General features: G+C 39.0%; 1 protein-coding gene across 1 annotated transcript in view; it reads left to right on the top strand.

The window, feature by feature from the left end:
* Positions 1-6946: 6946 nt before the first annotated feature.
* Positions 6947-24746, top strand: part of LOC118833954 (transformation/transcription domain associated protein) — a 172789-nt gene continuing 154989 nt past the window's right edge. Inside the window, exons 1-9 of the mRNA XM_036741388.1 lie at positions 6947-6997; positions 8588-8738; positions 9144-9193; positions 17058-17168; positions 20358-20462; positions 21170-21253; positions 21628-21684; positions 22529-22654; positions 23435-23512. Coding sequence (XP_036597283.1) covers positions 8639-8738; positions 9144-9193; positions 17058-17168; positions 20358-20462; positions 21170-21253; positions 21628-21684; positions 22529-22654; positions 23435-23512 — 711 coding nt within the window. The 5' untranslated portion in view covers positions 6947-6997; positions 8588-8638. The remainder of the gene's footprint in view (positions 6998-8587; positions 8739-9143; positions 9194-17057; positions 17169-20357; positions 20463-21169; positions 21254-21627; positions 21685-22528; positions 22655-23434; positions 23513-24746) is intronic.

Below are 24746 nucleotides of genomic sequence, written 5' to 3'. Positions count from 1 at the left end.
TAAAACCAGGGGTTGGCTTTCTCTTCTTTGGAGTTCTTACCCACAGCAGTGGTGGCGCGAGTGACTCTGGGCCAGCCCTCGTTATGGGCTCCCAGGCTGAACCTAGATGTTGGTAACTATGAATCTGTATTTGGTCTGTCTGTTGATGTTTGTAATTTGTTTAGGGCTCTCACTGGTGCTGGTGTGCTGATTCAGAGACTCCAGGCAGCTGTAGCTAAGGGCCCTCCAGCTTGCAACCTGGATGCTGAGACTTTGTTAAACTCTGGTAACTATGTATTGGGATTTGAATCAGACAAGGTCTGTCTGTTCATGTTTGCACTTTATTTATATTTTGCTCTGAAGTTCAGGGTGCTAGTTTTTTTCCCCTGAACTAAGTGAATGATATTTGTATGCTGAATTAAAGTAAGCTTGTCAACCCTTTAACATTGCTTTCCTTACTGAAGCAGATCAAAAGAACCAGTGCTTTTGCAGTGTGTTGGCAGCTTTCTGGGTTGCTGGTTGTTGGTGGATCTTACACGCCCACAGAAGCTGCTAGCCAGATTGTTGAAACACCTCATCATAGTATATGATGCTTGTGATATATTGTAATCTCCTTGCTATTTTATTTAAAATTTTTGCATCAATATTCATTAGGGAAATTGCTCTATCATTTTTTTTCTCTGTTTTCGCTCTTCCTGGTTTAGGTATCAGTGCTATATTTGTATCCTAAAAGGAATTTGGTAGGACTACTTTTTTGCCTATCTTTCCAAATTGTTTATGTACTATTGGAATTAATTGTTCTTTAAATGTTAAGTAAAATTCACTTTTGTTTCCATCTGGCCCTGGTGATTTTTTCTTCGGGAGTGCATTGATGGCTTGTTTAATTTCTTTTCCTAAGATGGGGTTACTTAGATATTCTATTTCTTCTGTTAATCTTGGCAATTTATATTTTTGTAAATATTCATTTATTTCACTTTGATTGTCAGATTCATTAGCATATAATTGGGCAAAATAGCTCCTAATAATTGCTTTAATTTCTTCTTCATTGGTGGTGAATTCACCTTTTTCATTTTTGATACTGATAATTTGGTTTTCTTCTTTTTTTAAATCAAATTATCAGTGGTTTATCTATTTTCCCCCATAAAACCAGCAACTAGTTTGATTTATTAGTTCAATAAGTTTCTTAGTTTCAATTTTATTAATCTTCACTTTGACTTTCAAAATTTCCAATTTGGTGTTTAATTGGGAATTTTTAATATGTCCTTTTTCTAATTTTTTAAACTGCATGCCCAACATAAAAGTTATGAAAACAAACACCTAAAAGTCCCCTTCATGGGACTGATTTACATTGTCCAAGCAACTTGTAAGTCTTTATCTCTTGTTCTCCTCTGGGGTCCCCCTTCTCCTGATTTTTGAGTACTTCCCCTGGCCCTCAATACCCAGGAGGCCCCTGGCATACTTCACTTGACTTTTTGGCCATGTCTTCACTGACCACTTAGCTGGCACTCTTTTACCATGACTTCTCTTCTGGCCCTCCTCACATTCATTTTCCAGTTCTGGAACCATAATCAAATCAACTCTGTTGCTGTTGGAAAGGATGAGTCAGTATACTTCCCTACGTTTCAGCTAACCTTTCCTATAATTTTCTAAATCAAAATACTTATCATTATGCTCCTATATGTATTGTCATTCCCCCTCCACCCCACCACCATTAGATTATGAATTTCATGAGGTCAGAGACTGTCCAGGCTTTTGCATTTGTATTCTCAGGGTTTAGTATTTTGCTTGGCAGAGGGTAAATATTTTAAAACATCTTTTTATTTATTCACTCATTCATTCAATCATTTGTGGCTCTTTAGTCCTTTTAGCTACATAATACTCTTGTCCCTGTATATATGTACATATGTGTATGTATGTATATGAACATATATGGATGGTGAGGTGGTGCAGTGGATAGAGCACCAGGCCTGGAGACAGGAAGACTGGAGTTCAAATTTGGCTTCGGACATTTACTACCTGTGTGACCCCTGTTTGGCTCAGTTTCTTCATCTGTAAAAATAAGCTGGAGAAGTAAATGGCAAACCACTCTAGTAGCTTTGCCAAGAAAACCCCAAATGGGGTCATGTAGGGTCAGACACCACTGCAAACAACAATGAACATGTACATACACATATACATGTATGTGTATATATGATCATATATGTATATATACATATATATGCTTTCTTACATAAGGACATATATATATTTCTTACATATATTTTACCTATATATATGTAAGTATATATATATATATATCTGTCTATCTATATTTTTTCTTATCTAATAATGTAATGTTAGGCAGAGAAATCAAGTTCTGCCTAGGAATTTTTCATAACTGGGAATGACTTTACTGAAGTCAAAATGTTTCATCTAAAATAAACTCCCTAAAGGCAAAAAAAAGAAAACCAAGCTGGGAGGGGAGAGGGGAGAAGAGGGATTATATTGCTTTCTAGGCTTAGAATGAGCTAATTATTGTAAAGGGTATTACAATAGACTTGGTAAACAATCCTTTAATTTAGTTCTGGGTTGGACCCTAGTGATTTCCAAATGCAGTTGTCAAAATGCAATGAAACAAATGAAGGAGGATAGCCCCAGAAACATGGATGTTTGTTTAAAATTGGGAACAGAGGCAATTTTACATTTGGTTGGATTTCTTCATCCAAATCCCCACATGGGTCACTGCCTTTTCATGGTGGAAGGGTTTGTGTAGCTCAGTGAAACTATGAGCTATGCTGTGCTGGGCTACCCAAGATGGATAGGTCATAGTGATTTCTGACAAACTGTAATCCACTGGAGGAGAAAATGGCAAACTGCTCCAGTATCTTTGCCAAGAAAACCCCATGGATAATATTAAGATATTGGCACTGGAAAATGAGCCCCTCAGATCAGAAGGTGCCCAACATGCTACTGGGGAAGGGTAGAGAACAACTACAAGTAACTCCAGTACTAATGAAGCAGCTGGGCCACAGCTGAAAGGAAGCTTAGCTACGGATGTGTCTGGTGATGAAAGGAATGTCCAATGCTCTAAAGATCAGTATTGCATTGGAACCTGGAATAAAAGATCTATGAACCAAGGTAAGCCGGATGTGGTCAAAAAGGAGATGGAAAGACTAAACATCCACATCTTGGGTGTCAGTGAACTTAAATGGTTGGAAATGGGTGAATTTAATTCAGATGATCAATACCTATACTACTGTGGGCAAGACTCCCTTATAAGAAATGGAGTAGCCCTTACAGTAAATAAAAGGGTGAGAAAAATAGTACTGAGGTATAACCTCAAAAATAACTGAATGATATCTGTTTGAATCCAAGGTAAACCATTCGATATCACAGTGATACAACACTGATGCTGAAGAGGCCAAAGTTCATTGGTTCTATGAAGTTCTACAACATCTCCTGGAAATAACACCAAAAAAAGATGTCACATTCATCATAGGGGATCGGAATGCTAAAGTAGGAAATCAAAAGATAATTAGAATAATAGGCAAATTTGGCTTTGGAGTACAAAATAAAGCAGGGCAGAGACTAATAGAGTTTTGTCAACATTACTAATTGGTCATGACATTCTTTTTCAACAACCCAAAAGGCATCTCTACACATGGACATCACCAGATGGTCAATGTTGAAATCAAACTGATTATATACTTTGCAGCCAGAGGTGGAGAAACTCTATGTAGTCAGTTAAAATAAGACCTGGAGGTGACTGTGGCTCAGATCATGAGCTTCTTATTGCAAAATTCAGACAAATTGAAGAAAGCAGGGAAAACCATCAGACAATATAAGTATGAATATGAAGTAGAAGTGATGAATAGAGTGTTTCAACAATCTGGCTAGCAGCTGCTGTGGGAAATGTAAAATCAACAACAACCAGCTCACAGAACTGCAAAAGCCCAGGCTCTTTTGATCTGCTTTACTAAGGGAAAGCAACGTTAAGGGGCTAACAGGCTCACTTTAATTCAGCATACAAATACCATTCACTTAGTTCAGGGGAAAAAGCCAGCACCCTGAACTTCAGAGCAAATACAAACAAATTACAAACATTGACAGACAGGCCAAATACAATTCATAGTTACCAACATCTAAGTTCAGCCCAGGAGCTCATAACAAGGGCTGGCCCAAAGTCATGCGCGCCACCACTGCTTGTGGGTCAGAGCTCCTAAAAAGAGAAAGCCAACCCCTGGTTTTATATATTTTTCAGGGTCAAGGGTGAGTCACACATGCGACTCACCCACATGACCTAAAATCATCACAAAGTGGCAACTTAAACCCACATGGTCTAAAAGCCTCTGATGTCCCAAACATGCCACTCAAACCCACTGTAAACTAGGCCCTCCCCTGAGGCAAGGAGGTCACCAAGGACTCCCAATCTAATCAAGAAAACAAAGGCCAAACTCTTCAAGAACATTTGGTTGAACTGAGTGCTAAGAGCCCATTTTGATTGCCAACACATAGAGTAAGGGATTTGATCTGGTAGATAGAGTGCCTGAACAACTATGAACAGAAGTTCTCAATATTGTAGAGGAGGCAGAAAAAAATTCCAAAGAAAAAGAAGAGCAAGAAAGCAAAATGACTGTCTGATGAGGCTTTACAAATAGCTGAGGAAAGAAGGAAGGCAAAAAGGAAAGGAAAAAATACACCCAACTGAATGCAGAATTCTAGAGAACAGCAAGAGGAGATAAGGTTTTCTTAATGAACCATGCAAAGACATAGCAGAAAACAACAGAATGGGAAAGACAGATCTCTTCAAGAAAATCAGAGATATCAAGATAAAGTTTTATGCAAAAATGAGCACGATAAAAGACAAAAATGGCAGGGATTTAACAGAAGCAGAAGTGATTAAGAAGAGGTAGCCAGAATACACAAAAGAACTATACAAGAAAGATCTCAACATCAATAATAACCAAGGTGGTATGGTTATTGATCTCAAGCCAGACATCCTGGAGGAGTCAAATGGGCCTTAGGAAGCATTGCTAACAATAAAGCTAGTGGAGGCGAAGGAACTCCAGTCAAACTATTTAAAATCCTAAAAGATGATGGTGGTAAAGCACTGCAGTCAATATGCCATCAAATTTGGAAAACTTAACAGTGATCTATGGATTAGAAAAGATCAATTTATATCCCAGTCCGAAAGAAGGGCAATGCCAAGGAATGTCCAAATTACTGAACTGCACTCATTTCACATGCCAGCAAAATTATGCCTAGAATTATGCAAGCTAGGATTCAGGAATATGAAGACTGAGAATTTCCAGAAGAGTAGGTTGGTTTTCATAGGCAAAGAACTACAGATCAAATCGCTAACATTTGTTGAATTATGGAGAAAGCAAGAGTTCCAGAAAACCTTCTGCTTCATTGACTACACTACACTTTGACTGCGTAGATCACAATAAAATGTGTCAAGTCCTCAAAGAGATGGGAATACCAGATCATCTTACTTGTCTCCTGAGGAACCTGTACGCAGGCTAAGAAGCAACAGTTAGAACCAACATGGAAGAAGTAATTGGTTTAAGATTGGGAAACGAGTAGATAAGGCCTTATATGGTCACCTTCTTTATTTAACTTATATGCAGAGTACATCATGCAAAATGCCAGGCTGGATGAATCAAAAGCCGAAATGAAGATTGCCCAGAGAAATACAAACAATCTCAGATAATACCACTCTGATGGCAGAAAGTGAAGAGGAATTAAGAAGCTTCTTGATAAGGGTGAGAAAGGAGAGGGTAAAAGCTCTCTTTAAGCTTAAAAAAAAAAAAACACCGAAAATTAAGATCATGGCAACTGGTCCCATCACTTCCTGGCAAAAAGAGGGAGAAGAAATGGAAGCAGTGTCAAATATCTGCATACAGAGATTGCAGCTATGAAATTAAGACCCTTGCCCCTTGGAAGGAGAGCTATGGAAAATTTGGATAGCATTCTAAAAAGCAGAGACATCACCTTGAGGACAAAGTCTGTATAGTTAAAGTTTTTCCAGCAGCAATGTATGGCTGTGAGAGCTAGGACCCTAAGGAAAGCTGAATGTTGCAGAAGAGAGGCTTTAGAACTGTTACTGGAGAAGATTTGAGAGTCTGTTGGACAGCAAGAAGTTTAAATCAGTTAATACTTTAAGAAATTAATTCAAGCTATTCACTGCAAGGTCAAATACTGAAGCTGAAATGGAAATACTTTGGCCACATAATGAGAAGACTGGATTCATTGGAAAAGACCCTGATATTGCAATATTTCAGGCAAAAGAAGGGAATGGGAGAGGATGAGATGAATAAATAGTGTCATGTAAACAATGCACTTGGTCAGACTTGGGAAGATAGTGGAGGATAGAAGGACCTGGCGTGCTAGGGTCCGTAGGGTTACGGAGTCAGACAGAACCGAGCAAGAATAACTTAATCCAAAGTGAAAGATATTTCAGGCCTCCCTGTCTCCCAAACCTGAGTCTCCAGTTCTGTGCACACACTTTGGGTTTGTTACCACCTCCTCCCACGAGGCGTGAGAAAATAAACTGGGATGAGTAAGGCGATGAAATGCAACCTACTATTAGCAGCGCTGCTCTGTTCCTGGAAGGGGGGAAACAAATAGCTAACAAGATACTTTGTAATTGTGGGCAAGATACAATTGCCAGAGTATCGCAGTGATTACTTTTAGTCCCTTCCCGAAGATCCTGAGTACTCAGCATTTAAATGGATGAGCCTATGTTTACTCTTTTTAGAAGGTCTAAGAACCCTTTCACTCCTCCCAGGAGATGTCTATTATCCTGAGGGTACTTTTACCCCCCCAGCTTCAGGCCAGGCCGCACCCAGTTTCCCGTAGGTGACACCTGACTGGTGCTGCATCTGGGCACAAATTTTTTGATTGGCTGCCCCGCGCGCTGGGGCAGCACAGGGGGAGAGTCTGTCGCTTTAAGCGGGGGCGGGGACTCCGCAGGGCGGCAGCTTTGCTCCGGGAGCCATGGGCCTTGTTGCTGCAGGAAGAGCTGCAGCCTCTCAGGGTGAGTGAGCAAACGTTCCACCCGAACGTTCCCCGGTGGGGGGCGGGGGAGGGAGTGTGCTTCCCGGGGGTGGGGGGGTGAAAAGGTCTTTCTGCAGGCGGCCGGGATTCCTGAGCGCGTGCGCGGGGTAGGCCGTCCGGAGCCCCGGTGCATGGGAGCCAGGAGGCCTTTCTATCCCTGGACGTAGTTAAGGGTGATGCTGGAACAGGAGTCCTGGGGCACCGCACGAGAGCCCTTTCCCCCACTTCCTTGTCCACTTTCGGCCGAGACCGGATCAGGGGTTTCGTTCTGAGGCTTTACACCTTCATATTACTCCTAGGTAGGGTAAAGGGCGGGGGAGGGGGCAGGGGAGGCGGAATGAGGGAAAGGCCGAGGCGGCTTTTGGAATTGACCCTCTGCGGGCACCGTAGCACCGGCTCGGGCAACGGTGAACCCTCCAGTATTGCAACAAAGAAGAGAGCCCGAGGAGTGTTTGGGTTTGGGGCTGGAAAAAGGTGACACCCTGCCCCGCCTCCTCCAAGGTTGTGGAAGGGCCCGGGGGAGGGGGATGGGGGGAGGTGTCTTGATTCCAGTCTTCTCCTCCCTGCGTGAAGCTCTGGTTTCTTAAGCCCGCGGTCGAGAGAGAGAGGGGAGAGAGAGCGCAGGTTGGCGGCAGCGCCACCACTCGGCGCGGAGGCGGTCTCGCAGGCGTTGTAGGACAGGGGGCGGGGCGTGGGTCTAGGCTAGGGAGTCCTGTCCGAGGGCTTGGGGCTTACTCGGGCCCTGGGATGGAGGGTGCTGGGAGGTTTTCCGGGAGGGGACGGGGGTGTGTGTGTGGGAGTATGTGTGGGGAAGCTACCCGGAAGTGGGTACCCGAAGACCCGCCTACCTCTGATTACCCGCCTTTTCTAGGAGTCCCCCGCCCCCTAGTCCCCGGCCGCCGCTTTCTGGGAGGTGAAGGGGGGAGGGCAGAGGAGGGGCGATAGGCATAAGGGGAGGAGCTCTTTGGGGCGCCTCAGAAGCCAGGCACTCCTGAAAAACAGTACCCCATCCACAGATGAGTCGCTCACTACCTGAACCGCTTTATTTAAAAAGATTGCAGGCCCTGGGGGCCTCTGTTATCAACCTGCTTTTGGGGGCTTTTTAAAATAACGTTGCCGGACTCTGGACTTCTGTGATCCTGGGGAGCCCCCTCTGTTGCCTCTCTGGGACCACACAAGTAACATTATTGTTCCCATCATCTCTGAGTGAGAGTTTGGGGTTACAAGGGAGCATGTTCAGGAGAACCCCTTTTTCTCCTTTCTCAGTAAGTGCACATGCATCCTGACTGAAAAGAAGAGAGGGACCTGAAAATTAACGGATTTCGGTGAATGAGTTTTGTAGCTTAGAAGATGTTTCTCTGAAGTTTCATCGTTTTAAAGTTGAAGAAGTGTGGACATTGAAGAAAAAAACTGCATGTTGCATATGTTTCAAGGGTAGCAGTATATGTGAATTTAGGTCATATTGGGGTTTATAGGCAGAAATTTTTGAAATACGCATATTCAGAATTAAGCTTTAGGATGCTTATAGGCGTATGGAAAACAGATAATGTGTGCCTTTTTGTAAAAATAGGTTGGCCTTGACTCCATTCTTCTAAGGAACACACACTAACTCAAAAGAAAAATGGCATTTGTTGCATCACCCGGGCCCACAGTGATTGACCAAACCACTTTGATGAAAAAATACCTTCAGTTTGTGGCTGCTCTTACAGATGTAAATACACGTAAGTTGATTTTTTTCCCCCATTGCCATTTTAAGAAACATAATATGACTTACTTGTCCCATTATTAAATTGACGTGCACAATGAGATGAATGATGGCATTAAAGCTCATTTTACATTTTCTTTCCCCTTTTTGTAGGGAAGCAAAGTGATGGATATTATTGGTTGGAGCCCCAAAGAGGCAAATGTTTGTGTCTGTATGTGAATGTCTGTATGTGCGCGCGCACTTGTGCCTGGATGTATGACTGGGTATGAATGGTGATAGGGACCTAGTTATATGCCTTTTTATAGAGGGCCATGATATTCAAACTGATAAGATCTGATTGCTTCTCTTCTACAGTAAACCTTAAAGTTGTAAGATTTTTTAAAAAAAAGTCAATAATTTGAGTATATTTCACTTTTTGCAGCGGATGAAACAAAACTGAAAATGATGCAAGAAGTTAGTGAAAATTTTGAGGTATGTTGTAAAACTTTGTTTCTATTTTGAGCCTGCATCTAAGTTCTCTTGGTTTTGGCTCCTTTATTTGTTTAGAAGTGTATTTGGTGACCTATCCCCTTTTATTTTCAGGGCCTTACCATCCTTCTGTTCCCCCATGTCCCTAACATTGTCATCATTCCTTATATACACTTACTCGCCAGGTTTTGACATTTCTACTTCCATCACGTTTACATCTTTTCTTTTTTCTCCACTCATCAGCTCTTGTTTAAACTACTGTAGTAGTTTCTTAATTGATCTCCCTGATGCCAGTCCTCTCTTCTCTCCAATCCATCTTGCACACTGCCAGATTTATGTTCCTATAATATAAATTTGACCATGTCATCTTCCTCCTCAAAAATCTTGAGTGGCTCCCTGTGATCTCTAGGATAAGATAATGAAATCCTCAGCCTGGTGTTTAAAGCCTTCCATAATATGACTGCTGCCTACCTTTCCACCCTTGGTTTATGTTACTCTTCTTCTTACATTCTGTATTCTAGTGAAACTGGCCTGCTAACTATTCCCTGTACCTGAACTTTCATCTCTTCATTTGGAGCCTTTGCAGAGGTTTGCAATGTACTTCTGTCTCTTAGAAAGAATTTCTAACTTCCTTCAAAGCCCAGCTCAGGTGTCACTTCCCACACAAAGCTTCTCCCAGTCGTGTAATTAATATTCTCTTTTGAAATTAGTTTCAATATAACTTGTATTTCTTAATAGTAATTAATAATGGCATTATCAATATTCATAATGCCTGCCTTTATATAGTGCTTTAAGGTTTGCAAAGCCCTTTACAGTCATCTCATTTTATCCTCACAACAGCCCTGGCAGGTAGGGGCTGTTATCCCCATTTTATAGGTGGTAAAACTGAGGCAGAGGATTTCAGTGACTTGATTAGAGTCATACAGCTAGTAATTGTCTGAGGCAGCGTTTGAACTCAAGTCTTCCTGACTTCAGGTCTAGCACTTATCCCTTGTTACTACTTGTTATTACTTGTCCCTTGTTAATACTCCTAGGTATTTACATACGTGTGCATATGCTATTGTGGAACATAATCTTGAGGTTGAGATTGTTTTGTTTTTGTTGTATTTGTAGTGTTGAGTGCTTGGCATGTAGTAGGTGCTTAATAATTGTTGAACTGTAGTGAATGTATATTTTGTTTTACATTTTATAGGATGTGATATATTGTCCTAAAGTAGAAATGTAAACAAGTTATAAATTTCTGGTTATCTTAAGTTCTTGCTTAGGATCTGTAATCATTACCATCTTTTTGCTTACTTCCAATAATCTATTGAGGGGTTGCAGTGTAGTGCATTGCAAAGATGTGCTGGATTGGAGCACTTGGAATCTAGACCTAGATCTGCCAGACATCACCATTTTGTGAGCTTGGGAAAGGCACAAAATCTTTTTGCATCTCACTTTATTCATCTGGAAGTAAAATAAGGGATTGTACCAGATATTTTCTAAGGTTATTTCCAGCTCTAAATCTAGGATTCTATGATCCTTTCATTTTTAAATGAGTGAGATTGTGATTTCTTTTTTTTTTACTAGGTACCATCAGAATTCATTTCAAAATCTCATATGTTTGTAACACTGCCCTTCTGTAGTTAGATTCAGCATATGTTCCAGTGATTGTGTTTCCATTTGTATGGTGATAGAGAAAACCCCAGATTAGGGTCTCAGCAGTTTGCTAGGGTCAGTTGAGCTGGAAAACCCCCAGGGTATTGGAGCTGTAGCCAGAAGTTTGTGTTTCCAGATTTCAGCCATCCATTTCCCCTTCCATTTCAAAATCCACCTTCGTCCTATCCCCTCCCCCTGTCCCACTTCTGTTGTTTCCAGTCTCTGATGATTGAGAGGTGACCTTTTTCCTGGCCTTAGCCAGTTTCTCCACTTATGCCCTTAATCCCATACTCTCCTGTCTTCTGCAGGAGCTTGTCTCCTCATTCTTTCCTTCTCTTTTTCTCGTCTTCAGTCTCTCTTCCCCTAGTTCCTTCCCTGCTGTCTACATACGTAACCATTTCTCTTACCAAGGCTCAAAAAAACCTTTAGGTTAACTACTGTCTTCTTAAGCTTTTGGCCTATATCCCTTCTCTCTCACAGCAAAACTGCTAGTAGGTGTTGTCTACACTTATTGCCTCCATTTTCTGCATCTTCACCTGGTTTCTCTTACAGTTTGACTTACAGCTTCATCATTCAATTGAAGATACCCTCCGAAAAGTCACCAGTAATCTCTTAACTGTTAAGTCACTCAGTAAGTAGTTTGGTGACCTTTCCTCAGTTGTCATTCTACCCGATACAGTATTTGAGACTGCTGAGTGCTTTTTTTTCTCCCTTGGCTTCTGGGATACTGTTATATTTTGATTCTCTTTCTATGTATCTGACCTTTCTTTGTCTCCTTTGATGGATCTTCATTCTCTGTATTCTGGTCACTGTTCTCATTTGGTTCAGCGGGTCAGTTGGAGCCCAGAGGTCTAAATAAATAGTTCTTGTACTAAAAATACATTCCATTTCACTCAGGTAGAAATAGTTCAGGAAGATTAAAAATAAAAATCACCGGCATGAAAGTAAAAAGCAGTATGGGAGGAGGTTCTCTAGGATCTCAGGAGTTCCCTCCCCAAGTCCTAAAAATTGTTTTATTTTCTTCTTGCCCAAAGGGCCTCCAGCTGGGTCTCAGGTCAGTTCATTTGGGGATAGAGTTAACTGACATTTACTTCAATCCATGTACCACACACATTTCTTGCTTGCAACAGTCCTGGCTGATATTGTGTGAATATGGGGGCTTAACTCAAACCCCTTCAGTTCTATCAGGCTCCTGCCCCAGAGCATGCCTAACCCTTTGAAGGTGTCCCTCTATGGCTCTGTACTACCTGCACCCTTTTGTCTCTATCTCCTTTGGTGATCTCGGTGGCTTCCTTGGGTTCAATTATCATCTCTGTGCAGACCCCCAAACATATTTATATATCTTTTCTCTGAATCCTACATCAGTCCTGGTTGCATTCTGTCACTTTTTTATTTCCCAGGGCATATCAAATTTACCTTGTCCACAACTACTGATTTCTTTTCAAACCTAATCCTCCACCAAACTTTCCCATTTTTGTTGATGACATCCCCAGTCCTTTCAGTTACTCAGTTTTATGACCTTGGAGTAATCTTTTATTCTTTCCTCTTTCAATCCCAATATCTAATCATTTGCTAAGTCTTGTTGATTCTCTCCCCAAAACATCGTTCTCATCCTTACCCTTCTCTCTAATCATATGACAGCTAACCTAATTCAGACCCTTAATTTCATCTATAAAAACTCTGCTAAGTAGTCTTACTGTCTTCAGTTTCTTTGCTTTCCAGGACATCCATACAACTATCAAATTGATATTCCCAAAATACAGATCTCATCATTTAACAACCTTTTCTCTCCTACCCCCAAAAGTGAAATCTTCAATGACTTCTTGTCACCTCTAGGGTGACATGTAAACAAACTCCTAAGGCTCTGAGAGCTCTTCACAATATGGTTCTCACCCACTTTTCCATATTACTTCCTTTTACATACTGTTCCCTGTACCTGACAGTCCTTCTCCAGCATTCATATGAGTGATCTTCAAAGTCCATTCCCACCTTCTTGTGGTGGAATCCCAAACTTCCTTCAAAGCCCAGCTCAGATGTCCTCTCCTACACAAAGTCTAACTGGTCCTCTCAGTTATATTACTTTGTGTTTTCTTACTTGTATACATGCTGTATATCATCCTCTAACAGAACTTAAGCTTCTTGAGGGCAGTGCCTAGCCCAATATATAAGCAACTAACAAATAGTTGTTGAATTTTCAAATTTGTGGCTGAATGAAAGTGTCAAATAGGCAAACATTTATTATTAGCAAGTTACCTGGAGTTTTGCAAAATAATGCTGTTGAATCATCTAAGACCCATAATAATGAGTTTTTAAGCAGTGTCACTAATGTAACTCTTCAAAAGAACTAGGAAGTTAGAATGACTTATCACTGGAGGCTTTATATTTATTTAGAACAATGGATCGGTGATCTCAACAAGGTGGCTACATCCTTCAGTAGTACAAATTGTGATCTCTACACTTTCCTGTCTTTGCTGGTTTTTCCATGTTCTCCCATAAACAACTTCTGGGTCTTTTAATAGTATGTGAAGCTGTAACCAGTCCAGCACTCAGGTGCCTGTTATCTTTGTTCTTGGTCCCTGACCCACTCATCACTTCTTCCTTCAGACACACAGCTTCTGAAAATGTAATGTAATGGGTGCTTTATACAGTAGTAATCTCCGGTATTTAGAACAAAGAGTACATTGTCATAAAGTTAAAACAGGAAAGGACTCTTAGAAGTCACCTTCTCACACCATGAGGAAGCTGAGTCTCATTGAACTGTCGAGAGCTGTATAGGGCATATATAGCAGTGATGATGAAGACTAATACTGGGAGTTTGAGAATTCATTTCCTTGTCTACTTAAATGTGTTAAACTTTGGAGCAGAATTTAATATTCTGTTTACTCATTTAATAGTTTAGAACAAAACAGACCTTCCGGTATTAAATTGCATGAAAAATTCACATCTATCAAAATGATGAATTAAAAATTATGATGGGATAACAGAACATAATCCTGCCCTTGAAGTACTTAGAATTTTAAGTGAAGACATTAAAAAAAATTTTTTTTATTGCTATCTTAGGTTTTTACATCTCCTAACTCTCCTGGCATCCTTTCTTTCCTCTTGCCTTCCCATAGAGAGCCATCCCATACAATGACTATTTTTTTTTAAAAAGAAAAAGTAAACTATAGTTATTTTGAGAAAGTCTGAAAATATATGCCATGTTCTACACCTGTGGACCTTCTACTAATGAGGTTTGGGATTGAGGGGTGCTCAAGACTGCAAAATGCCGACATGCCAGGTCCTGCGGAACTCAAGCCTTCTCAGCCAAGGAAAAACAAAGCTCGTTAAAGATTCACCATATCGGGTATATTGTTAGGGAGCCTGAGTGTTTGTGACGCTAACGCCAGTGGGCCAGATCAATCTGAGCTGAGCTAGATTGAATCTGAGCGCCCTTGTGGAGGCAAGATGAGACTTATATACAGAAAGACTGTGGGAGGGATCTAGGGGTGGTCGAGTGCTCTGGGGTGACTCGAGGAGGGGTTTAGGGAGGGTCTTGAGGAGGAGTCTAAGGAGGATCTTGATGGGACTGGGGTAACTAGAGGTCACGACTCCAGGATATGAGAGACCATAGAGGGCTAGAGTAACAGCTAGGGTATAGATATTTTGATATGATCAAGGGTGGGAAACAGCCAGAAGGCAATCTGGAGGTAACCAGACGATGGAAGGCTAGCCTAGGCTATTTGGGCATCAACAGCCAGATCGGGAAGATTGAGGGTGGAGTTCAAGGGGGTTCTCACAGTCTAAACCCCATCACTACCTCTCCAGAGGAGTGAGGGGAGGTGTCTAGTGGTGGAATTTTTTAAAAACAGATTTTTGTCTTTTATTTTTAAATCGTCTAGATTTCCTAATGTATCCCCTTTTCCCCACCACCCAGCCAGTTTAGCAAAATCAATGAATATATGGAAAGTGTTACCTTATATGTAGTTGTCCATACATATAGTCCCCTTCTTCTGTAAAAGTGTATGTGGGGGATTGCCTTTTCATATCTCTTCTTTGGGGTCATTTTTGGTGTTTACATACTTTGCAGTGTGTGAGGTAAATAAAATGTGAAGACGTCACAGGGAAGATATGTATAAATGTATATCTGTATCTATACTAAGAAATGTTTAAAAATCAAGAAATAGGGAAGTGAAAAAAAAATTCTGAGGCCGTGAGAGTCTGATGGCTCAGCCTCTGGGAAAGTTTACCCTGAAACTTTTTGTTCTTTCTTCTGGTTCTGGTTTAAAGGTTTGCTCAGTAAGAATAGGGTCACTGTGACCTGCTTTCCTTTACTGTAAAAGTACTGTAAGAGAATGGAGAGGGTCTCCCCCTCCCCTTATCCTATTCTCCTTCTTTAAATTTATAGATGTCACTTCAGTTGTAATCATTAACTAAGGGAATGGGAATTGGAGTTTCTGTGCCTCGATTTCCCGATTCTTTGTCTAGCTTTCGTGCTCAGATTGTAAGCCCACCTCCCAGCCAGTGGTGAGAAGGGTCAGAGGTGGGTGGGAATTCTCTTGTGTTAGGTGTAATTATGGGTGCTTTGCCCCTTGTAAAGTGTCTCCTTTGCTGGTTCTGCTCTGTGCTAGCAGAGGATGCCCAATTCTGGAGAACTGAATAAAATTTATTTCTGTTCCCACCCTGAGATGGCTCCTTATTAACTTTTAATTGGTGAGGATCTTTCATCCCATGCAGCAGCATTCAATTTCATATGCTTTGTTTTTCTTTCCATTTACACTGTACTGATTATGCTTTTTCCCCTTTGTTTGGTTTAATTTGTACCAGTTCTTTTAGTAAAAGTCTTCCTATGCTTGTCTGTATTTCTCATAGTCATCATTTGTTAACTGCACAATAATACTTCATTTCATTCATGTGTCACAACATCTATTTTCCAGTTGATGGGCATTGACTTTTTTTAGTTCTTTGCTACTTGAAATATGCTGCTATAAATATTTGGTGTGAGTGGGGCCTTTTCTTTTGTCATTGATCTCTTTGGGGTACATAACATGCCCTGCAGTAAAATCTGATTAAAGCATGTGGACGTTGTAATAATTTTCTTGGCAGGATTCCAAATTGCTTTGCAGAAAGGTTGTGCCCAATAGATGACGAAAGGGTTTATTAATGTCAATGAGTTATGCTCTACTGTTCATTTTTTTTGTATGGGGTTATTGTTTTAAAATTTGGTATGGGGTATAATTTTAGAAGGAGAATCTATCATATTTTAGTATACTTGAAACTAAGATTGTTGTTAGGTCTCTTGAATTAGATTTTAACCCTTATTTTATTGTATTTAAAATTGCTTTGTCAGTTCTATGTAAATGACTTCCTTAATTACAAATCAGTGGTTAATCTCCTTTTCGCTTCACTACCACTTCTCTTGGACATTTAGCTAGCAACTCATACTCAATCTATCTAAAATTGAACTCATTCTTTTCCTTCCTCCAACCCTGAACTTGCTATTCTCCTTTCAGATCACCCAGGGCTTTAAATCTCAGAATAGTCTCTGATTCTTTATTTCCCTCATCTCCCATATCTAATCAGGGGCTAAATCCTTTTAATCCTACCTGCACACCCCACAGTATTTTCCTGTTCTTTTCCTTGTTTGTCACTCACAGCACTATCACCCCTAGTTCAATCCGTTATCTGCTCTTGTACAGACTGGTGTGATAGTTGAATGAATGTCTCCTTTCTGGTAATTTCCCTACCTTCAGGCTCTCCAATTATACTTAGGTAAGACTGAAGCATTCCCTGCTCTACAACCTTAATGACTCCCTATTGCAGACTCCTGAACCGGGTTTTTAAGAGCCTCTATAATCATCTTCTAAACTGTTTTTCCAGTGTTAGGGGCCTTATTCCAACCTTACTGATCTCTCCCTGAAATTGCTTCTATCGTATTATGTCTTTTATTATACTTATTTGTCTGTGCCTTAATCTCCTATTCTTCTCCTCCCCGCAATGTGAGGTGCTCCAGTTAGGGAACCTCATTTTACATATTTGTATCTACAGTGTCTACCAATGCCTTCTATACTGTAGTTTGACAAATAGTTCATTTATTTTAGCTGTTATCCAAAGCATTTTAAGCAGATTGGATGTTTGTAGTTACTTTGGAAAATAGCTTCTCAGCAGCCTCAATAGCATATAAATTATTTAAAAAAAATTTTAAATGAAAATAACGCTATTAAAAATATTTTTCCTTTTTTTTGAATAGAATGTAACATCATCCCCTCAGTATTCTACATTCCTAGAGCATATCATCCCTCGATTTCTCACATTTCTACAAGATGGAGAAGTTCAGTTTCTGCAAGAGAAACCAGCACAGGTAATCTTTTTAAAATGTCAGTTATCCTGTTAAAAAAATGAAGAAATGCCGTGTACTAGTTTCTCATTTATAAAAAGACTTTGCAAACTAGAAAGCTTAAAAATCAGTGAGAATTTCCGTTTTGAAGACAACCTTGTCAAAGATTATTGCTTGGTTGATAGAATTATCTTGTTATAATTTGTCTAGGCGCTCTGGTATCTTTTTTCTCCTTCCCCACTTTTCACATCTTTTTTTTGAACTTTAATTACTCATTTACTAAATTATTATTGTGACTTTACCTAGACTATCAAAATAGCCATTTAACTAGCTAGCTGTGCTTTTAATTTCTCCTCTCTGTATTGCCTAGGCATTGCTTCCAGATTCATCTTCATACACAATTCTGGTCAAATAATTGCCCTATTTAGATGTCTTTCCTGGTTCCCCTTTGCCTACCTGAAAAAAATCCAAACTCCTTAGCTTTGTGTTCAAGGCCTTCCACAGTTTGGCTCCAGCCCAGCTTTCAGGCTTATAATTACCTGTTCTCCTTCACTTCAGCCACACTGGACTATTCGCCATTCCCCAAACACATCTTAGTCTTTCCCACATCCATAGCTTTGCTCGTGCTCTTCCCTGTGCCAGGAAGTCTGACTACTTGTCAGCCTCCCAAAATCTTCATCTATTAAAATCCTACCATTCTCAAGGCCTAGCTGAAATTAGATTTTTAGGAAGGCTTTACTGATTAAAATGCCCTTTTCTGTTGGAACAGCTGGAGGGGAAAGGAAATAAATTTAATTCCCTACTTTCTTTCCTTTCTGACAGATTATTCTATTTTGGAGAGGAGAAGAGGGTTTCTCCTCTGATAAACTGGGACCCTTTTTACTTTCAACTTTGTCTTGTATGGGGTACTCTTTTCCTACTTTTTCTGGTCACTTTTCCCTGTTCTCTGAATTTCAGTTTGCCATCTGATTTTCATTGGCTTCAGCTGGTTTCCCCTACTTCCAGAGGCTTGCCAGAAAGCAGTAACTGTGGGCACCATTTTATTTCTACCTCTGGGTGGCAAAGACACCATTTAATTTATAGAACACAGACTCATGATTCTGTGTAAATGTATATGCTAAAGGAATTTTTTTTACTAATAAAAACCTATCAGCATTCTTGAAGTTGACCTCTAATCCAGTGTTCTGTCTTCTAATTTCTAGTTCACAAACTCAGTTTCTCCTCCTTCCTCTCCATGCCCTAACCTCATGCTGCTGCCTTTCTCTTGTGCCTAGGACTGCCTATCTTGGCTTTTGTCTACTGATATCGTTAGTTCTGTCCCTGGCCCTCTTTTCCTCAAAATGCGCCAAATCAGTAGCTGGTCCACTGGATGCAAACTATATGCCAATATAGAACCAATGCCAAGAGAATGAGTTTGTTTTTTTGCTGTTGTAGAGTAAGAGAAATGAGGACCAACCTTGATCCTAGTTGTTTCATAACAAGGGCCTGCTCTCTTACTGCTCGCTTAATCCAAGAGGCCACTGAATGCTTGGTACTTTGCCACTTCTCACCTGATGAATGCAAGGTGGTATAGAATGTTTTAAGTCTAAACTTGACATTCCTGGCAAGCTGTGATTGGCTTCCAGGTAGCTGTGAAGCCTTCCTCTTCCGTATGACCAGCAGCACTTTGCCAAAGGCTTTATCTCTAGCCCTTTACTCACTATTTCAGAGCAGTGAAATTGTGGTTGGTTTAGCTCACAATTGCTTTTGGTCTTTTGCTTTGCTGACTACCCTTCATGTTCAGGGGTGGGCTGTCCTGGCTTGGGACACCTGACCCAGCCCTCCCACCTGCTTGCCCTGTATCCTTAGCCAGGTCCAAAGCAAAACATGCCTCTACTGACCCTGGGCCATTTGGTTGTAAGGGAAATGCCCCTTTGCCTGTTTTCTTGCTATGAGATCACACTTCCTTTGGCAGTGTGACCATGCCATAGTGGTGAAACAACAAGCTTCCTCCTCGAGGCCCTGAATCCTAATGGAACACAGTGTAGCCAAGGGGGTGGTGGGACCCCTTCCCTTGCTGCCTTGGCTGGGCTGGGGTCTTGAGGCCCCATCAGGACCAGGCTGCCTGCCTACAACATGAGGTTTTTATACTAGAAAGAATAAAAACAAATGGTTTGCACTAAAAAAAAAAAAGCCCTTTTCTGCCCCACTAAACTCCTCAGGTAGAAGTGATCCCTTTTCCTTTTAGTTCCTAATACTGACCCAACACAATGCATGTAGTAGGTACTCAATTAGTGTTCCATGAATGGGTTAGTAAATGGTTGGCCACTGGTTAAAGATAAAGTTCACCTAGGTTATTTCAAGTGTGAGTCTTCTACTACATCATGTAGTAGAAATGTTATTTAGTGAAACAATTCAAGTAAGGTTTTTACCGTGCTCTGGATGAAAGCAATTGTGTTGACGTCTTTTACTTTTTAAATTTTGGGATGCCTAATAAATGTTGATCTAAGATGGCTTTAAAAGGCTGAAATTTATAGTTCCTGGTATTACCTAGTTGTTGAATCCATTCTTATCCTTTCAACATTAGGATTATTTCTGGTGCCTCTGATTACTTATTTGGGGGACAGGAGGATTGTGTAGGATGTCAAATGTAGATATCATCTCTACCCCTCTACCCTCCTACCCAGTTATTCTAAATTAAGGATCACAAATTCATGGTCCTAGAATGTCAAGAGTGAGGAGTGGATCTTTGTTGATTTAGAAACTTAAGATCTAGAGCAGGGAATTGCCATGCTCGTGGGTGCCCAGTGGGAGCTGAGACTAAAACTAAAGCTGACTCCTGGTGTAATAGTCTTTCCACTGTACCACCCTGTTCCTATATTCTGGCCTTTTTGAACTGCTGATAGGTTGTGAGATTTTATTAAGTGAAAAGATTATGTTTAAAGAGAAATTGTAGCCTTGTTAATTTATCTTCAGAGATTAGAATTACTTAAAATAGTGATTTTTAGTTCCTGTGTTTAGACTGTGTAGAAAACAACCCATCAATACTGCTTTAAAACACATCCATTTTAAAGTAATAAGGGTAATAGGTCTAAATGTATAGACTTTGTCAGATTGTTCACTGTTTTTTTCCAGAATGGCTATGTTCCTAGGGGAATGAGAGGTTTTACTCTTAATTATTACAAAAAAAAAGTTTTTTTAAAGTCTTCAATTTTTTTTTTCTTTCTCTTATAGCAATTGCGGAAACTGGTTCTTGAAATAATTCATAGAATACCAACAAATGAACATCTTCGTCCTCATACCAAAAATGTTTTGTCTGTGATGTTTCGATTCCTGGAGGTAACTGTGTGAAAAAGAATCCTATTTGCTTAATCATGTTTAATGAAGATTTAACATTTTCTTCTTTTTAAAGAAGGAAGATGATTATGATTTATATGGAAAGTTAAGAACTGTATAATCTCTTGGAAAAAAACATAATTGCAAAAACACTGAAAATGAACTTTGAAAAACTTTTAAGACCTTACTTCTTAGATTGTAGAACTTTACAGTTATAATGGCTTCCTTTGAAGAGTTGATGGTTGAGAAACAGAGGGGATGCTGTTTCCGTTTTGATTTTCATTTTTACCTGTCATTTAAGGTAAAGCTGTTTACTAGCTTCTGCAGTCATTTTGTTCCCCAGAGGCTTGAGTTGTTTCATGGAATTTGAATTTAATTTTGTGGGCACCATTTTCAAGATCTTTTCTATCAGTCTTTACAAAGTGTTGATTTATCTTGCGTCCTAGTTTCTGAATTATTTTATTTCAGTTAAAAGTGAATATATTCACTCTGACAGTATATGGTGAGTCTTTATTTGAATAAGGGCATCCAAACACTGGTAAGAACTCAGTGCTCTGAACTAAGCCTTGCTCTATCGATTAAAAACATTTTTTGTTAAGTCATATGTTCTTGGGATGGAATTGTTAGGAAATATTTTTTACAGTCTCTATATTTGAAATGGAGGAAAACTTATATGAAAAAAATTTCAGTTTAAACCTTTTTATTTTTAGACTGAAAATGAAGAAAATGTGCTTATTTGTCTAAGGATAATTATTGAACTGCACAAACAATTCCGTCCAACAATCACACAAGAAGTAAGTTTTTATTTTATGAGCATTTGTGGGTTAGTTGCAGTATGTCCTCATTTGGGAAATCTTATATTTATATTTCTCTGCTTATTTGAGAATAACATTTCTTCCTTTTAAGTGCAAGTAATATAAATATAGGGGTGGAGGTAGAAAATTTCTGTGGATTTTTGGCAGAGGATTTGTCTTGAACATTGTATGAAATAATTTAATGCTAATATGTTAGCTTTAAAACAGTTAAATTACTGAATCATATTTATTTTTAAGTATATTGTTAATTGTGTTTGGAAAGATCTCAAGAATTATGTATTAAAGATTAAAGTTAATTAAGTTAAAAATAATTATATACTAAAAATCTTTTTATTTATTATGAATGTTTTTAGATTCATCATTTTTTGGATTTTGTGAAACAGATATACAAGGAGCTTCCAAAAGTAGTGGTATGTTTAGAATTGATGTTTTTACATAAAGAAAGGAGAGAAGCATTGCTGCATGGAATATCATTGTCTAGGTGTTCTAGACCTATTTACATAAGAATTTTTAATCTTTCAAAATCTTGGTTAAAACTTAAAATTCAAGTTGTTTTAAATTATATCATTTACACAGTTTGTCATAGTGTGCTATAGCTACTCTGAAATGTGTTATTATATTTACTTTAAATATAAATTAGATTGCTGTTATTCCTCAATAGGTTAAAAATTACTTCTTTCTCTACACCCCTTTAAAAATAAAAATCTTAATTTTTTTACTGTAATTACTACTTATGGCCTACATTGATAAAGATCATGGAAATTTGGTGGGACCAAATTTTGGATCCTTCGATACATAGGGTACGTTTTTTGGGTTGTAACAAAATGTGAAACTACCGTATTCTTGGTATCTTCTTACGCAAATAGTTTAAATTGTATTTCTTCATTAACTAGGAAGTATTCAGGAAACTCGCGTGGCTTTGTATTCTGCCTTTTTAGAATAGAGGGAGGTTCTGTTATCTTCTGGCTTTTTTGAATCTCATTTACAGAGTAAACTCTAATATATTCTAATTTGGGCAGCTAGAAAACTATTGTCTTTATTGGAGAGTATTTGAAAACATCACATTTAATCCATAAGCATTCTTGTAATAGATACTTTAAAAAATATGTAGATTTTATCGATTGCTTTTAGCAGTGACTTTGTTTTGCTTATACATAGTCTTTTTATTACATAGAACTTCAGATGTATTTTATTGAGGAATGGTAATCTGTTTTGATTTAGAAAAATGAGAACTAATTTCTATTCTGTCTCTAGAATCGTTATTTTGAGAATCCTCAAGTGATCCCAGATAACACAGTTCCTTCCCCAGAAATGGTTGGTATGATCACAACACTTGCTGTGAAAGTAAATCCTGAACGTGATGACAGTGAGACAAGAACAGTAAGTTTTTTCCCCCCTATTGGTTTATATGTACTTCAAGAGTAAAATTGGATTTCTGCACAGTCCTCATCAACCCAACCCAAAGCAGTGACTATTGTTATTGATACTTCTGTTCACTTAAAAGTGAAAGCCATTTATAAAAAGAAATAAAAAATGAATTATGTAATAGTATGTACATCTGACAATCTCTTGGAAAGCATAAGAATTGGTCAAAATATTTGAATTACTTAACTTTGACTAGGTATATTACATTTATTGTTTAGATATGTAGCAGTTTCATCCATAAAATTAAAATAATATATTCTATCCCTTACCTATATCACTGGAATAATTTAGCAAAATCTTTCAATACTTATTGAGGATAAAGTAGGAAACTAAAAGAAGTACCTTGAAATCCTCTGAATAAACTTACTAAGTGAATTTAGATTTCTGGCTAGATATATTATGTTGATAATTTTGGTGTATTCATCCTTTTTTTAATTAAGAAAATTTTAGATATTAAGACTTTACATATTGAGAATTTTTCTAGGGGATTGGAATCACTCTATAAATGTCCTCAAACTTTCTCTTTTTAAACTAAGTGGGCTACATTGAAAATACCAGTGAATTTTGAAAATATGGAATGATTGATAGGTGCACTGTGCATTTTAATAATAGTTCACAATCCTTTCAACAAAAAGTAGTCAATAATTGACTACTATTGGATAGTATCACTACATCAATTTGCAGTGTTTTGGCTTCAAAAGAATAACCTAATTCCAAATGTTTTTTGTCTTTTAGCATTCTATAATTCCTAGAGGGTCTCTTTCCTTGAAAGTATTGGCTGAGTTGCCCATAATTGTTGTTTTAATGTATCAGGTAGGTGTATTAAACATTGTGGTCTTAATTTCAGTAATTAAATTTTTATCTAGTCTAAGAAAAACAGTATTTAGTGACATGCGACTGTTGAATATTATGGCCAGAAAGTACCTTTAGAGACCATCTAAACTTTTTTGAGGAAGCAGATTTGTTTTGGATCTAAGAGAAATCCAAAATGTGAGTCAAAGGGAGAGTAGAGGGGAGAGAGAGAGAGAGCGAGTGTGTGTGTGTGTGTGTGTGTGTGTGTGTGTGTGTATACATACATATATATATGTATATATGTATATACGTATGCATAATTGAGAGACTTGGTGGTAGAACTTGCTTGAGGGTAAGGAGTAGAGTCCTGGGGAAAAATGGGGAGGATAACAGTGAACCAGACTCAGGATGTAAACTAAATTAGTCTCACTTTGAACACATAGAAAGTACTATAAAGAAGCATTTTGAAGGATACTCTGGAAATGCTCAAGTCGCTGAGCACATCTGCTAAGGGTACTTCCTTGTCCTCATAAAGGATATGCTAGGTACCGTGGGAAAATAATAGACTACGGTGACCTGGAATTTGTGTTAAATCTCAAATATGATGAAGTGTGTCATATAGCCATGTATGGTAGAAGCAATATCTATTGTGTAGGCTAGGATGGTTCTTTTCTTTTGTTTCTTTATTAGATCTGGTTTTCTACTTATTTATTTTTTGGTTGTTTCTTTTTTTTTTTTTAGCAGGGCAATTGGGGTTAAGTGACTTGCCCAAGGTTACACAGCTAGTACATTTGTCAAGTGTCTGAGGCTGGATTTGAACTCAGGTCCTCCTGACTCCAGGGCTGGTGCCCTACTCACTGCACCACCCAGCTGCCCCTCTCTGTTTATTTTTAACATTCATGTTTTTAAATTTTGAGTTCTAAATTCTCTTCCTCCATCCCCTCTCCCACCCATTGAGAAAGCAAGCATATAACATCAGTCATACATATGTAGTCAGGCATAGGATGGTTTTTTATTAAAAGGTATTGAAACCCTGCTTGAGACTCAGTTGGCTCAGTGGACTAAGGCTTAGGCCATTAATGTAGTCTTTTGGTGGCCTAAGTACAAAAGCCATCCCATCAGTGGATAGGAAAATGGGCAGAGAAGTGGCACTTAACTGAATTAGTGCTATCTCCTTGCTGGACATCTCTTCTATCCTTTCCATATAGCTTTTGTTTATTGTTAGACGGTATGTGAGCATATAATTTCGTTCTGT

This window comes from Trichosurus vulpecula, chromosome 1 (assembly GCF_011100635.1).
Source record: "Trichosurus vulpecula isolate mTriVul1 chromosome 1, mTriVul1.pri, whole genome shotgun sequence".
In the NCBI taxonomy this organism is placed as follows: domain Eukaryota; kingdom Metazoa; phylum Chordata; class Mammalia; order Diprotodontia; family Phalangeridae; genus Trichosurus; species Trichosurus vulpecula.
Note: the sequence above shows the minus strand (reverse complement) of the source record. Positions and strands in the feature narration are given on the sequence as shown.